General features: G+C 43.9%; 1 protein-coding gene across 1 annotated transcript in view; it reads right to left on the reverse strand.

Annotated features, from left to right (window-relative positions):
* Positions 1-1,330: 1,330 nt before the first annotated feature.
* LOC145407508 (uncharacterized) overlaps positions 1,331-14,451 on the reverse strand; it is a 28,456-nt gene continuing 15,335 nt past the window's right edge. The window contains exons 3-5 of the mRNA XM_080278436.1: positions 7,785-8,007; positions 7,389-7,569; positions 1,331-4,870 (exon numbers count right to left, since the gene is read on the reverse strand). Of these exons, the coding sequence (XP_080134562.1) occupies positions 1,331-4,870; positions 7,389-7,569; positions 7,785-8,007 (3,944 nt within the window). The remainder of the gene's footprint in view (positions 4,871-7,388; positions 7,570-7,784; positions 8,008-14,451) is intronic.

The raw sequence follows: 14,451 nt of genomic DNA on the forward strand, positions 1-14,451 counted from the left end.
CAGAAACAGCGTCTTAAATGCATATTACAAGAATATCAAATAAATTTGTATATTAACGTTAAGTTAAAGTTAATAATGAAGGAATGATTGAGTCGGGAGTCACTGGAGCACGGCCCAGCCTCGGACCACCACACACCTTCCCGCCACCGACCGTAACCTTTCTGTTCCTCACTGACCGCAGCCATTAACTTACTAAATAAATTGAAATCATCACCGATTCACAGCACTGCAACAATTTCTCAAATAAATTCAATTGCACTCGATTCCAAAGTAGAATCACACGGAACGGTATACAGCTGCACTAGACACTCGTGGCGGTGGTGGTTAGTCCGAGCAAGGGCAGGGCTGCCAGGTGACTGACGACTCTAAGCTGGTGAAATCCCTCCTCACCTCCTATTGGGAAAATGAACTTAACTTTAATACCGACTCGAGAACTAATGAAACATTGATGCATGAAAATGAATCTACATATCCAACAGTCACACGCTGGCTGTGACAAACCTCCCCCGTTAAGTAAGAAAATATATTTTCTTATCAATTTATAGTCATGATATATCTAATTACAGGTGTTGTACCAATTAATATTAACCCATACAAATTACAATTCCCCTTAAAGTAAATTATTTCAACATGAATGAATATCACCCGGAAAATTAATATGCAAAGTATATATCAACACCATTATTCTCCTAATCTACTAAGGTAGTCAGCTCCTACATTATCAGATCCTTTAATAAATCTTATGTTCATGACATATGGCTGCAATATCAGAGCCCATCTCATTAGTCTGCCATTTAAAGTCTTAGAAGTCTGTAAGTAGGAAAGGGGCTTGTGATCAGTCTCAAGAATGAATTGCCTACCATAAAGATATACTGAAAACTTCTGAACACCCCAGACTAACGCTAAACATTCCCTTTCTATGACGGCATAATTCCTCTCACGTGGCTGCAGCTTGCGACTGGCATACGCGACTGGCCACATCCGTCCATCCCGCTCCTGCAGTAGTATGGCTCCAAGACCACTGCCTGAGGCGTCGGTGCGTAACACAAACTCCTGCTGTAGGTTGGGGAGAACAAGAACAGGTTTTGTGGAAATATGGTTTTTTAAGCGCCTGAAAGCATAGTCATGTTCTTCTCTCCACTCGAGCTTATTCGGTTGAGTCTTCTTGGTTAGTTCAGTCAAAGGAGATGCTATGGTTGCGTAGTGCGGGATGAATTTTCTGTAGTAGCCACTTAACCCCAAAAATGACCTCAGTCCTTTCTTAGTGGTGGGTACAGGCGCGTTGACTATCTTCTCCACCTTATCAGCCATTGGCCACATGGTCTCTCCACTAGTTGTGTGTCCCAGACATACCAAGGTGGCACTTGGTAGGTCTTGCCGTTAATCCTGCCTTTTGAAGTCTATCCAGTACATTCCCAAGTATCTGCAGATGTTCAGTCCAGGTCTTAGACACAATTAGAATGTCATCCAAATAGTGATGAACCCCAGAAACACCCTTAAATACTGAACGCATTAACTTGTTAAAAGTTGCTGGGGCATTAACTAATCCAAAGGCTAATACAGTGAACTGAAACAGACCCTTATCTGTGGGGAAGGCGGTATACTGTTTACTTCCCTCCTCTAAGGGTACCTGCCAATAACCACGACTGAGATCGATCGTGCTGAAAAAGTTATTACCACCAATACTTGCAAATATCTGATCTGGGTCAGTCATTGGTTCACTGTCAAACACAGTAAGGTTGTTTAATTTCCTGAAGTCAAGGCAAATTCTGTTAGAGTTATCAGGTTTCTTAACAACAACCATGGGAGTGGAGTATGGGGAGTTAGATGGTTCAATTATCTTCATCTTTAACATATCATCTATTTCTTGTTTGACTTGAGCTCTTAATGCATAAGGTATCTTATAGGGTTTTGAACGGACTACTTCTTCATTAGTCAAGTTGATCTGATGCTCAATGACTGACGTTCGGCCAGGTATATCAGACATTACGTCATCATATTTAAGTAATAAGTCATTTACTTCCTGCTGTCGATTTGAAGTCAGGTCCTGGCTGATGTGCACGTTCTTCCAAGTTTCCTTCCTATCCAGGCTCGGTAGTATCAGCTTGTGTAGGTCGGCATCCTCCTCACATTCCACTACAGCTGCAGAACACACCGCTGCACTGACCTTGGAATCATCAGGCCTAGAGACATACCTCTTCAACATGTTAGCATGAAATGTCTTGCTCTTGCCATTTATGGTAATTATGTAATCCATTCCACCCTTCAGTGCCACAACTTTGTAAGGTCCTCTCCACTGCAATAAGAGTTTGTTGTGGGCAGTTGGCAATAAGAGCAATACCTGATCTCCTACCTTAAATTTCTTATCTTTAGCTTTCTTGTCATAGTAGTACTTATATCTGGCTTGTGACTTCCTTAAGTTCTCATGAGCAAGCTGGCAAGTTTCTTCTAACTTCTCCCTCAATTCAAAAACATATTGATATGTGGTGCGAACTTCTCCCTCCTTTTCTCTATCCCACAGTTCCCTCAGAATACTGGTTGGTCCCCTGACTGTCCTTCCATATAACAGTTCAAAGGGTGAGAAACCAAGGGTTACCTGGGGCGCCTCACGGTACGCGAATAACACTGCCGGCAGGTACCTGTCCCAGGATGAGGGCTGTTCGGCACACATCTTCTTGAGCATACTCTTCACGGTCCCGTTGAATTTTTCCACCAGGCCGTTTCCCATTGCGTGGTATGGTGTCGTAGGAAGGTGCTTGATCGACAGTAGACGTCGAACCTCATCCATCATTCCTGAGGTGAACTGCGACCCTCTATCTGAAACCAGTTCTTCAGGCACTCCCACTCTGGAAAACATGGTCATTAGGGCCTCTGCTACTTGTTCAGTATCGATGTTGGGTAATGCTGTGGCTTCAGGATAACGGGTAGCATAGTCTACCAGTGTTAAAATATATTTGTTCCCGTTCTCACTCCTAGGCTGTATGGGTCCTATAATATCTACGGCCACACGCTTGAACGGTATATCAATAATGGGTACTTCTCCTAATGGTACTTTCCCAACCTTACCCTTAGGTATAGTCTTTTGGCATATATCACATGACTGACAGTGTCGACGAACATCTTCTCCCATTCCTGGCCAGGTAAAATCTTGCTGAAGTCTTCCTAAAGTCTTACTAGCCCCAAGATGTCCTCCAAACATGCATTCGTGTCCTACTTTCATTACTGCACTTCTTACTTTAGCGGGCAAGACTAGTTGTTTGAATTCTCGTTCATCACCATAATATATCTTATATAATAGTCCATTTTCCATAATTACCTTTGCCTTACCCTTCTTGTCTAACCACTTTCCATCCTGGGCCTTCTCAAACCATCGCTTCAGGGTGACGTCCTCTTCCTGTGCCTTCTTCATGTCGGCTGGAGTCATCCGTAGCTGGTCTGTTAGGTCAAAACTTCGTAGTGTCTGTCGTGGTCGGGAGGTGTGCTTCGCTGCTGCCCTGGTCACCACAGCACTGACAACCTTTTCCTTAAAAGGATCATTATCAACGAGCGGTGTAGCATCTGCAATGTTGCCAATTATGAGGTCATATATAGGAGTCTCCATGCACACAGCGACAGCTCTACCAGAATAGTAAGGGGAGACTATGGTGATTTCAGCTAAGGGATACTTGCACACTTGGGAGTCTATCAGCTTAACTAAACAATGTTTCCCTGTTAAGCACTCCCGTGGTACTAAGCTTTTCCTCACTACCACTGTACTACAGCCTGTGTCTCGTAGTACCTCCACCTCCTTACCACACATAGTACCTCGTGTAGTTGGCATGGCTGCTAGTGCACTCACCACCTCTACAACATGTCCACAGCCCAATACTTCTGCATGCGCACATACATCCCTCTTTTTCTCTTTACTATCATTATATCTTGATTTGGTAGGGCAATCATAGGATTTATGGCCAACTTTGTTGCACTTATAACATTGCACCCCCTTACCAAAAGTTGTAGTGTAAGCAGACCTTCCTGCTCGTTTGAAGTCTCCATCGTCCTTGGTTGCTTCCTGACCTTTGTGGGTGTGCTGGCTATTGGTCCGGGCGTTCTGGTACAATCCTCCGTGGGCGGTGGCATACCTCTCTGCCTTCTCTCTCATGTCATCGAAAGAAAGAGGCATTTTCTCACGAATATACATTTGTAAAGGTTTACCACACATTTTCAGAAATTGCTCCGAGATAAATAAGTTCGTTACACTCTCATAAGTCTTTTCACAGTGCTCCGATAGTTCAATCCACCGGTTAAGGAAGTTACGCAGGCGAGTTAAGTACCGAGCCACATTTTCACCACGTTGTGGACGAGCTGAACGAAACTTCTGTCTAAAACCTTCCTCTGTACATTCAAACCGAAGCAGTAATGCCTTTTTAACCTTCTCATAATCCCCCACCTCATCTTGACCTAAACGAGAGTACACTTCTAAGGCAATTCCTTTTAAGTATGAACCCATAAGGACCGCCCATGATTCTTTTGGCCAACCGGCAGTCTTCGCAAACAACTCAAACCGGCGCAGATAGGCATCTATATCGTCGTTTTCATTATCGAACACTGGTAACTGCGGACCTTTCGCTCGAAGACCAGGTGGTGCTGTATTAACAATAGAGTCATGCCTATTCATTGCCTGTAGTCTAGCATGCTCGAGCTGGAATTGTCTATCCTTTTCACGTTCACTGGCCTCTCGTTCACGTTCTTCACGTTCATGTTTACGTTCCCGCTCACGTTCGCGTTCCTGATGTTCACGTTCCTGTTTCTGCCATTCACGTTCGCGCTCCTCACGCTCCTGGATTTCTTTTGCGTGTGCAATTTCTCGTTCACGTGCCTCATGTTCACGCTGTCGATCATCACGTTCACGTTGTCGATCTTCACGTTCACGTTGTCGATCTTCACGTTCACGTGCTTGTTCTTCACGTATAAACGCGTGTAGTTGATCACCCTCATAACCTAATTCACGACCTAAATCTAATAATTCTTTTGTAGACATAGTAAATAACAAATACTAAATTAGAATAACCCAAATAATACCTGCGTAAGCCTTGTCCTGTCACGGTCGCCAAATTGTCATAAAACTCTTAACCGAGCAGTAATATGCTCCCCAGAAATATTATCAATAGAGTTTTATAAGGTTCTTTGCATCATTGCACACTAAATCCTTACTGACCAGGCAAACACAGGTATCATCAAACAAAGTAAAGTTTTCATATCTATATATTCAAAACAAATATTCACAATATTTACAATCAAATAAATTACTTGTCTTTAATGTCGGGTAACTTCAAACCAGCACTTCACCTCTGCCATTGTTAAAGGTACCTCAGACAATTAATAACCTCAAAGTTCGTTATTCTTATTAAAAGTCAGTATACTTAAGCAGAAACAGAGTCTTAAATGCATATTACAAGAATATCAAATAAATTTGTATATTAACGTTAAGTTAAAGTTAATAATGAAGGAATGATTGAGTCGGGAGTCACTGGAGCACGGCCCAGCCTCGGACCACCACACACCTTCCCGCCACCGACCGTAACCTTTCTGTTCCTCACTGACCGCAGCCATTAGCTTACTAAATAAATTGAAATCATCACCGATTCACAGCACTGCAACAATTTCTCAAATAAATTCAATTGCACTCGATTCCAAAGTAGAATCACACGGAACGGTATACAGCTGCACTAGACACTCGTGGCGGTGGTGGTTAGTCCGAGCAAGGGCAGGGCTGCCAGGTGACTGACGACTCTAAGCTGGTGAAATCCCTCCTCACCTCCTATTGGGAAAATGAACTTAACTTTAATACCGACTCGAGAACTAATGAAACATTGATGCATGAAAATGAATCTACATATCCAACAGTCACACGCTGGCTGTGACAGAGTATATACTAAAATATGCAAAAATACAAGCCTAGTATACCGAGTAGTAAGACACACTAATAATATGTGCCTTAATATAAATCGGAATTTTAGATCGCATATTGATCTCATTTACGATCAGAACCGTCGTACACAAATCTCTCATGATACTCCATTACTGCCCTCTTATGTCCCTATATCATCCCTCCGTCTCTTCCTCCTCCCGTCTGTCTTCTGTCCACTCCACCACCTAGACATTATTCTTTTTATGCAAACTTTGCCCAAACTTTCGCCCTATTGCGGCTTATTGCACGTAGCTCTGTGGCAGAAAAAGACAATGCTATGCCTCTACGCCCATTCCATCGCACTTCCTTGTGACTAGCATCATATTCTAGGGTTAATCTCTTGTTACCACCAAGCATTCAAGATGGAGAGGTTGCAATTGCAGGCCAAGTTAGATGAACAAGGGTATAGTCATTTATGTCACCACCTGTGGTTTGTTTATTTTTACCCTCACTCTAACTCCACTGTGCCGTAAACTTTTCGCTGCCAGTATGTTGTCCATAATAACAAGGGCAGTGTCAGAGGTACACCAGATATGAGTCAGAGCGGTATAGAAGAGTTGTCCATTACCTTAGGAATGTATGCAGAGTTGCATGGTGGGAATGTGATAAAGTAAACAAGTTTGAAGGGTGAATAGCTAGAAGAATACACATGTCGTTAAGTTTTGTGGACAACATTGACTTGAACATGACGTTGAGTTTGAATTATGAACTGAAAATGGAATAAAGCGACGACGAAGGTTGCAAAATAAATGCCGTGGGTTTGAATGTGACTAGATGGACTGAGAAACTTTTTAATGTCGACTCTTATGATGAAATCTTGGGTAGCCTAAATGGTGTTCAGGAAAGATGGATGAACAAAGTGTTTTAATTGCCTGAGTTGGTAAAACGACAGGAGAATTGCTACCGCAGGGGCTCCCACTCTCATTCTTTCCCCTCATTTCCTCTCTCCTTCACCTAAGTTGTCCCTCGTCACACAAATTACAGCAGAAAAAGTTGAAATGAACTGCCTCTCTGGGCTGTTTCTGTAAATCCGTCCTGACGCTCATGACAACAAGCAGTAGTCTGTGTGTTTGTAGGGGAAGGGGGGAAGTTTGGTTGATCTTTGGAGTTGTTATCGGGTGTATTGTTTTGTAAATTGATTTCATTCGTTTGTGAGGAGCAACTGTATCAAGAAAATCTTTGTTCGGTTGTGTTCCAACGTCTGTACATTATTATCCCTGACGAAGTACATTGCCAAAATGATGGTTCCTACCTCGCCTTGATACCCTCTTATCTACACAAACACCCCAGGTGTTGGTGTTATAGTTAAATAATGACAAACGAGTAACTGTAAAGCTTAAACATTAATTTGGGTTCTGTTGTCTGTATCACTGGTTGTGCTTGTCACAGCCAGCCCGACCGTACAGTAACTTTGTGGCTGCAACGTGGTCAGGGGTACTGAACACTGCCTTCGCTGCTTTCGCTCTAAATGTGTGAAGATATTTGCTAAATAGAAATCTTTAGTCTTGGGTTTGTAAGAAGTCTTGTCTGCTCGCGTTGTCCTGATGGTGTTGGCAGCGGGGCAGGAGTGTTGTATGTATGGGACCAGGAGAGTACAACCAAGATAGCTCCTGCTTGCTCTTGGGACACCACACTTGATTATTAAAGATTATCAGTATCACACCCGCCCCCGTCCCCGGTCATCCCTCACACTCCTGCCTCCTTTATTATTCTGTAACATCCTTCCTCATCCCCTGAAGTTTCCCAGTCTTTCTGTCCGTTTTTCTTGCGGTACTCTTTTTTTCAGCAATGTTCTCTTCCTCTTTGTTTTCTGCCACCAGAATTTGGTCCTTACACATTCCCTTTCCCCTCATAGCTCTTGGTAAACCTCTGTCCCCATGCCTGTCTCGCTGCACTGCAATCGTTCGTCATGTACTGAGTTATACCAGTGACCCAGGTGTCGCCGTTTTGCAAGTGCTGTGGGAAGGGGCTCATGGGTGTGGGTTGGTGGGCATGAGGGAATATGTGTTGGATGGAAGCTGTGATGTCCGGCGTTCGGATGAAGGTGTTAGTGTGTTCTGTATAGACAGGACAGGCGAGACAAGCAGACCAAGAAGTAGAAGTGCACCGTGATTCATCAGTGTCGTTTTGTTGAGGCTGCCTTCTCACTGAATGCCACATGAGAAAGTACACAGACAGACTATACCAAAACCTCTTTGGTTGTTGAGTTATTAGAGACACGTCTTGCTGTGATCAGGAAGACAGTTTGAATGAGGTGGAGAGACAGTGTATATGAGGTGGAGAGACAGTGTATGTGAGGTGGTGGAACAGTGTATGTGAGGTGGAGAGACAGTGTATGTGAGGTGGAGAGACAGTGTATGTGAGGCGGAGAGATAGTGTATGTGAGGTGGAGAGACTGTATGTGAGGTGGAGAGACCTTGTATGTGAGGTGGAGAGTCAGTGTACTGTATGTGAGGTGGAGAGTCAGTGTACTGTATGTGAGGTGGAGAGTCAGTGTATATGAGGTGAAAAGACAGTGTATGTGAGGTGGAGAGACAGTGTATATGAGGTGAAAAGACAGTGTATGTGAGGTGGAGAGACAGTGTATATGAGGTGAAAAGACAATGTATGTGAGGTGGAGAGACAGTGCATATGAGGTGAAAAGACAGTGTATATGAGGTGAAAAGACAGTGTATGTGAGGTGGAGAGACAGTGTATGTGAGGTGGAGAGACAGTGTATATGAGGTGGAGAGACAGTGTATGTGAGGTGGAGAGACAGTGTGTGTGAGGTGGAGAGACAGTGTATGTGAGGTGGAGAGACAGTGTGTGTGAGGTGGAGAGACAGTGTATGTGAGGTGAAAAGACAGTGTATGTGAGGTGGAGAGACAGTGTATATGAGGTGAAAAGACAGTGTATGTGAGATGGAGAGACTGTGTATGTGAGGTGGAGAGACGGTATATGTGAAGTGGAGAGACAGTGTATGTGAGGTGGAGACATAGTGTATGTGAGGTGGAGAGACATTTTATGTGGGGTTAAGAGACAATGTCTGTGAGGTGGAGAGACAGTGTGTGTGAGGTGTAGAGACAGTGTACAGTATGTGAGGTGGAGACAGTGTATGAGGTGAAGAGACAACGTATGTGAGGTGGAGAGACAGTGTATACGAGGTGGAGGAACAGTGTATATGAGGTGGAGAGACAGTGCATATCAGGTGGAAAGATAATGTGTGAGGTGGAGACACATATGTCCAAGCTATGGATAGTGCTGTAAGACGGTTCCATCATCCTCCAATCCCAACAGGCGAAGTCGACAGGAAGAAATAGGAAGGACAACTACACACACACACACACACACACACACACACACACACACACACACACACAAAGAAGTCACGGAAATTTCATAGGAAAGAAGGAATAGAATTTTATATTTTACATTATTAGGTCCTTAACGATAATGCGGCCAGCAGTAATCTTCGTTAAATGGAGGAGAAAAAAAAAATACTCAATTTTTTTGTTATTCAGATATCATCGTGTTTAGTTGGATACTGAAAGCAAGATACTAACCCGTGAGACTTTAAGATATCTGTATTGTATCGTAGTTTTCCACATTTTAAGGCAGCTCCGTCTACGTGTTCCCAGCCGAATTGAAGAAAGAAGGCTTTACTACGTCTGACGTATGTCAATAATTACGAGTGAGGGCGAAGCCCTAGCGAGTCTCTCTCTAAGTAGTGACTTTTTCTCACATATTAGCTGCCCGACCCGGCCCGGCCCAGCCCGGCCCAACCATAATGCTTTTGAGAAAATTGTACCTCAGCAATCACAGGGCCGATCACAGCGTGGTTTATACCATAGGATAGGCCAATTCTTTAGGATTTGTTTTCGACAAGTTTCATCACACCCAGGCTGTGCACGTGGAACGTGACAAGTGCAGCATGTCGAAAATATTCAAAAGAGGGCCACAGGCCAGACAATTTGTCGTAAAGGCATGAAACTTGGTAGGTACTTAGCTATCAATATACTGTAGGCATCCTAGGGGTGTAAGGCCACATTTCAATACTTTTTTACTTAAGTGGCCTCGCTCGTACCTCGCCGACAAAGGCGTTTTACTGGTAGTACAGTTTGTCCTTCACCCCTAGTGTAATTTGACCAGTTTTTGTGTAGTACTTATCACCTCCCATATTATCATGTCTTTAGAAATTTTATACACCGTACCTTGATCCAATCCCTTCATAGTATCCTTCCATCACTTTACAAAGGAGTGTTTCTGCACTGTCGAATTAAAGAAAGGGTGACTGACATATTTTTTGTATGTGTGTGTGTTTGTGTGTGTTTGTGTGTGGGGGGGTGGGGGGTTGAGTGTCGTTATTATATATCTCGTACAAGTTTTAATTTCCTCTTTAGAAGATTCAAATCTTTTATTACGTGACTGGAAAGTATGAAAATGGTGGCCGGAGGTTGAGGGAATGCGGGATGGAAGGGAGGAAAGGAGGAAGGACTGGAGGTGAGGGGAAACGGTGGAGGGGAGAGGAGGGAAGAGATACTGGAGTTTGGATGGGAAGGATCGTGGGGGAAGGGAGGGGTGAAATGCTGGGGTAAGGAGGGGAAGCATAGTAGGGGGAGGGGAATGGAGAGGTGTGGGGACAAAGAGAGTAAGGATGGTGGGGTGCTTGGGTAAGGAGAGGATGGAAGGTGGGTTGGGGAGGAGTGGGACGGAGAGAATGTTGTTTTTTTGTATCGCCATGCATTACATTTTTTTTTTTTGTACCTTATGGGTATCTAAGCTTCCTTTTCCATTATTTTACGTTCGTCCCAACCTTTCCCTTCCTAACTCCCTATATGTCGCATTATTATACCTCACGCTGCACGTAATATCCCTTTCCTATCTCATATTACGCGTTAATTAAAGCCTTTTTTCCTCCCTAGCCCTACACCTAAGACCTTTTTCTTGTCCCACCCTACATATAAGATTTTTTTTTTTCTCGTCCCACCCTACACGCAAGACCTACACATAAGACGCTTTTCCTGTCTCGCCCTGCACATAAGATATTTTCTTCCTCACCCTGCACACCCCAGCCTTTACCATCCCCACCTTACACGCCACTAACTTATCCTTCATTAATCCTCTGTTTAGGCCAATTGTCATATGAGAAGCCCGACATAACCCGGCCCGGCCCGACACGACACACCCCGACCGCGATAGTTTTCTACTACTGTATGTGAGATGGGGAAGGGATTCATTCAGCAGGAAGGAGTGACATTCAATATATAACCGGTACGTTTTTAGCAAAATATTTACTCATCAGACCAAAGAAACCCCTTGGAACCCCAGCTTTCCACGGGAATGCACCGAGGGCTTCAGTTGACATGCTCATCTATGAAATAAATTTAAAGCACTATGAAAGTGACACATGCGAGGTATGAGTTGTTTTACACGTTCACAATGTTGACTGCGCGCGCGCGCGTGTGTGCATGTGCGTGTGTGTGTGTGTGTGTGTGTGTGTGTGTGTGTGTGTGTGTGTGTGAGAGAGAGAGAGAGAGAGAGAGAAAGACATTCTTTGTTTCTTCCCGTACTAGTGATCTCATTCCTTGTTTTTTTCCAATCTTCCTTGGACAGTCATCTGACGTGTTACGTATTCATCTTGGAACCTCTCTCTCTCTCTCTCTCTCTCTCTCTCTCTCTCTCTCTCTCTCTCTCTCTCTCTCTCTCTCTCTCTCTCTCTCTCTCTCTCTCTCTCTCTCTCTCACACACACACACACACACACACGCACACACACACACGCACACACACACACACACACACACACACACACACACACACACACACACACACACACACACACACACACACACACACACACACCTTTGTTCCTTGTTTACCCGTCTCTCTTACCGGCTTACTCTTCCCTTCACTGATGACAGGACGTTTTCAGATCGCGTTGATTTCCACCTGATCCAGACCATCCCTTAACCTTCCCGTGTGTCTTCGCCTGGCCTTATTGGTGATTGTAGTTCGCATCTGTCAAATGATAACGCAGGCGTCTTAAGGCCAGCTCAGCGTGGACAGAAACCTTCGCATTATTTCTTTTATGCATTTTTATTACCTCTTTCATCATTTAACCCTATTTCTTTGTCCGCTTTCATTGGTACTCAGTTATATTTTTAATTTTCGTCTTCTCTCCAAGTCCATACTTATTTCGCCATCTGAAAATATTTACTTGATTCAGTCTTCATTTAGCCCTGTTTCCGTGTCATCGTCTTCATTCCTCCTCTCATTTCAACTTATATTAATCTTTTCTCCTTTTTATGCATTTTTTTTTTAATCCCCCTCCTCCTCCTATTATCACATTCAGTAGTTTGCTGGCTCACCTATCCCTTTCATATTCATTCCCTTTCTATTATAAAATTTTAAATCATGTTCTCTCTTGGCCTCCTTTTCTTTCTCACTTCTTCTATGCCCTCCTCTTCCTTCTCCCTGCTTCTTTGCCCTCCTGTGTTCTCTCTTGACCTCCTTTTCCATCTGCCTGCTCCTATGCCCTTCTCTTCTTTCTCCCTGCGTCTGTGCCCTCCTCTTCTTTCTTCCTTCTTCTATGCCCTTCTCTTCTTTCTTCCTGCTTCTATGCCCTCCTCTTCTTTCTTCCTGCTTCTATGTCCTCCTCTTCTTTCTCCCTGCTTCTGTGCCCTCCTCTTCTTTCTCCCTTCTTCTATGCCCTCCTCTTCTTTCTCCCTGCTTCTGTGCCCTCCACTTCTTTCTTCCTTCTTCTATGCCCTCCTCTTCTTTCTTCCTTCTTCTATGCCCTCCTCTTCTTTCTTCCTACTTCTATGTCCTCCTCTTTTTTCTCCCTGCTTCTGTACCCACCTCTCAATTCTCCCGTCTTCATTGCCCCCTCTTCTTTATCCCTGTATCTTTGCTCTGTTTGTTCGTGTTTACAGTACATGCTCGACGAAAGTTCGAATCATCAACCTTCTTCGTCTGTAGTGAACCTCCGTCAGAGTTCATCCCGTAGATGGCTGAGTACGAAGTTTTTTTTTTTTTTTTTGTGTGTGTCCGACTCTGGGCATAGGCTTCACACCCTGCATTCAAGGCCCAGTAGTCCTCCTACGTACCGCACACCTCTGCATGTCACCACTTCGGCGCTAACACCCACCGTCCATACTGAATACATTCTAGGGCTGTCTCATACAGGACTGGTGTACTGGTATTAAAGGGGGTATTCTTACGACATGTCGGCGGGTCTTCTGGTAGATCAGTAAAGTCTGACTTTTATGAAATTCAAATCCTTAAACTGTTCCCTGCCCCAGTGGGATTTGAACCCGGGTCTGGTAGGACTGCAGGCCACCTCTCTACCAATTGAGTCTCAGGAGTAACGCGGCTCTCCCATCGGCTAAACCAGCATGAAGCTGGTCGCACGGAAAATTGTTGTGCCACAGGCTGACCAAGACCAAATAAATATGACTATATTAAATTTATAATAAGGTAATATATATAATATTATGATATAAATATATAATATAATAATCTCAGGGATGGATACATCACGTCGGTCTATTCATGACTAGCTGACTCGAGGCAGTATTCTGCCTCAACGAACGAGTTTCAACCTCCGACATCTGCAGTTCCTATCTCTCCTATATAGTTTAAGGTAATATCCGCCCAATGAGTAACACTGTAACGATTAATGACCTAACTTATCTAATCATGTCTCGGATCAAGAATGGTATTTCAATAGGTTTAATCGTGACCGACCCAGGACTGGCGAAATGCAAAACAGACAGACACCGGTATCAGTTTTTCTACCGTAAGGGCCGGTCTCACGACGGTTCTTCCCCCCAGTATTCAGTAGACAATATTTAGCCATGGGATTATCATGTAATAATGAAAAAGAACACGTTTATTAATATGTAATATATGTGAAGATGCGGTCTTTTAGATTTTTTTGCTTATTTGTTTTCAATACTCGCATTATCCAATACTTTCAAGAAGTTCCTTTGAAATTCTATCGGCTAAAACTTGTCGACCGAATACTGGGATGAACTCTGAGATTCACTACGGAACACGAGAGTTGATGATCCGAACTTTCGTCGAGCATGTACACACGAACAAACAGATACACTGTTGCCAGCACCCGTTACCCACCTCTCGCGGCTGGGTGGCCCAGGTGGAAAGTTTGGCGACTGTACATTATTTGTTTTTATTACATCCATATATTGCATACATTGCAGTGTAACTATGACAGTCACTGCCATACCAGACATGAGAAGCGCTGTGAACAATGGATACGGAATGGTAACGACCTCTGTCTTTCAGTCAGTACAAAGGGTGCGTTGAGCATTCGACCCGTGGTTGATAGTCACACTGACTGCTATCCCACCACCCTCCCACAAACCCTACCAGCCCACTTTTACCCTGTTGTGTTGGACAATCATGGGCGTCCATTCATTCACCCCAAATGACTGAGTTAAGTGAATACCCTTTAGATCTAGAGAGTAGATTCGAACCTGTTTTAGCTCAGATGTAAGTTCCA

The sequence above is a fragment of the Coenobita brevimanus genome, chromosome 73, assembly GCF_032717465.1.
Source record: "Coenobita brevimanus isolate Jiangsu-jjx chromosome 73, ASM3271746v2, whole genome shotgun sequence".
Taxonomy (NCBI): domain Eukaryota; kingdom Metazoa; phylum Arthropoda; class Malacostraca; order Decapoda; family Coenobitidae; genus Coenobita; species Coenobita brevimanus.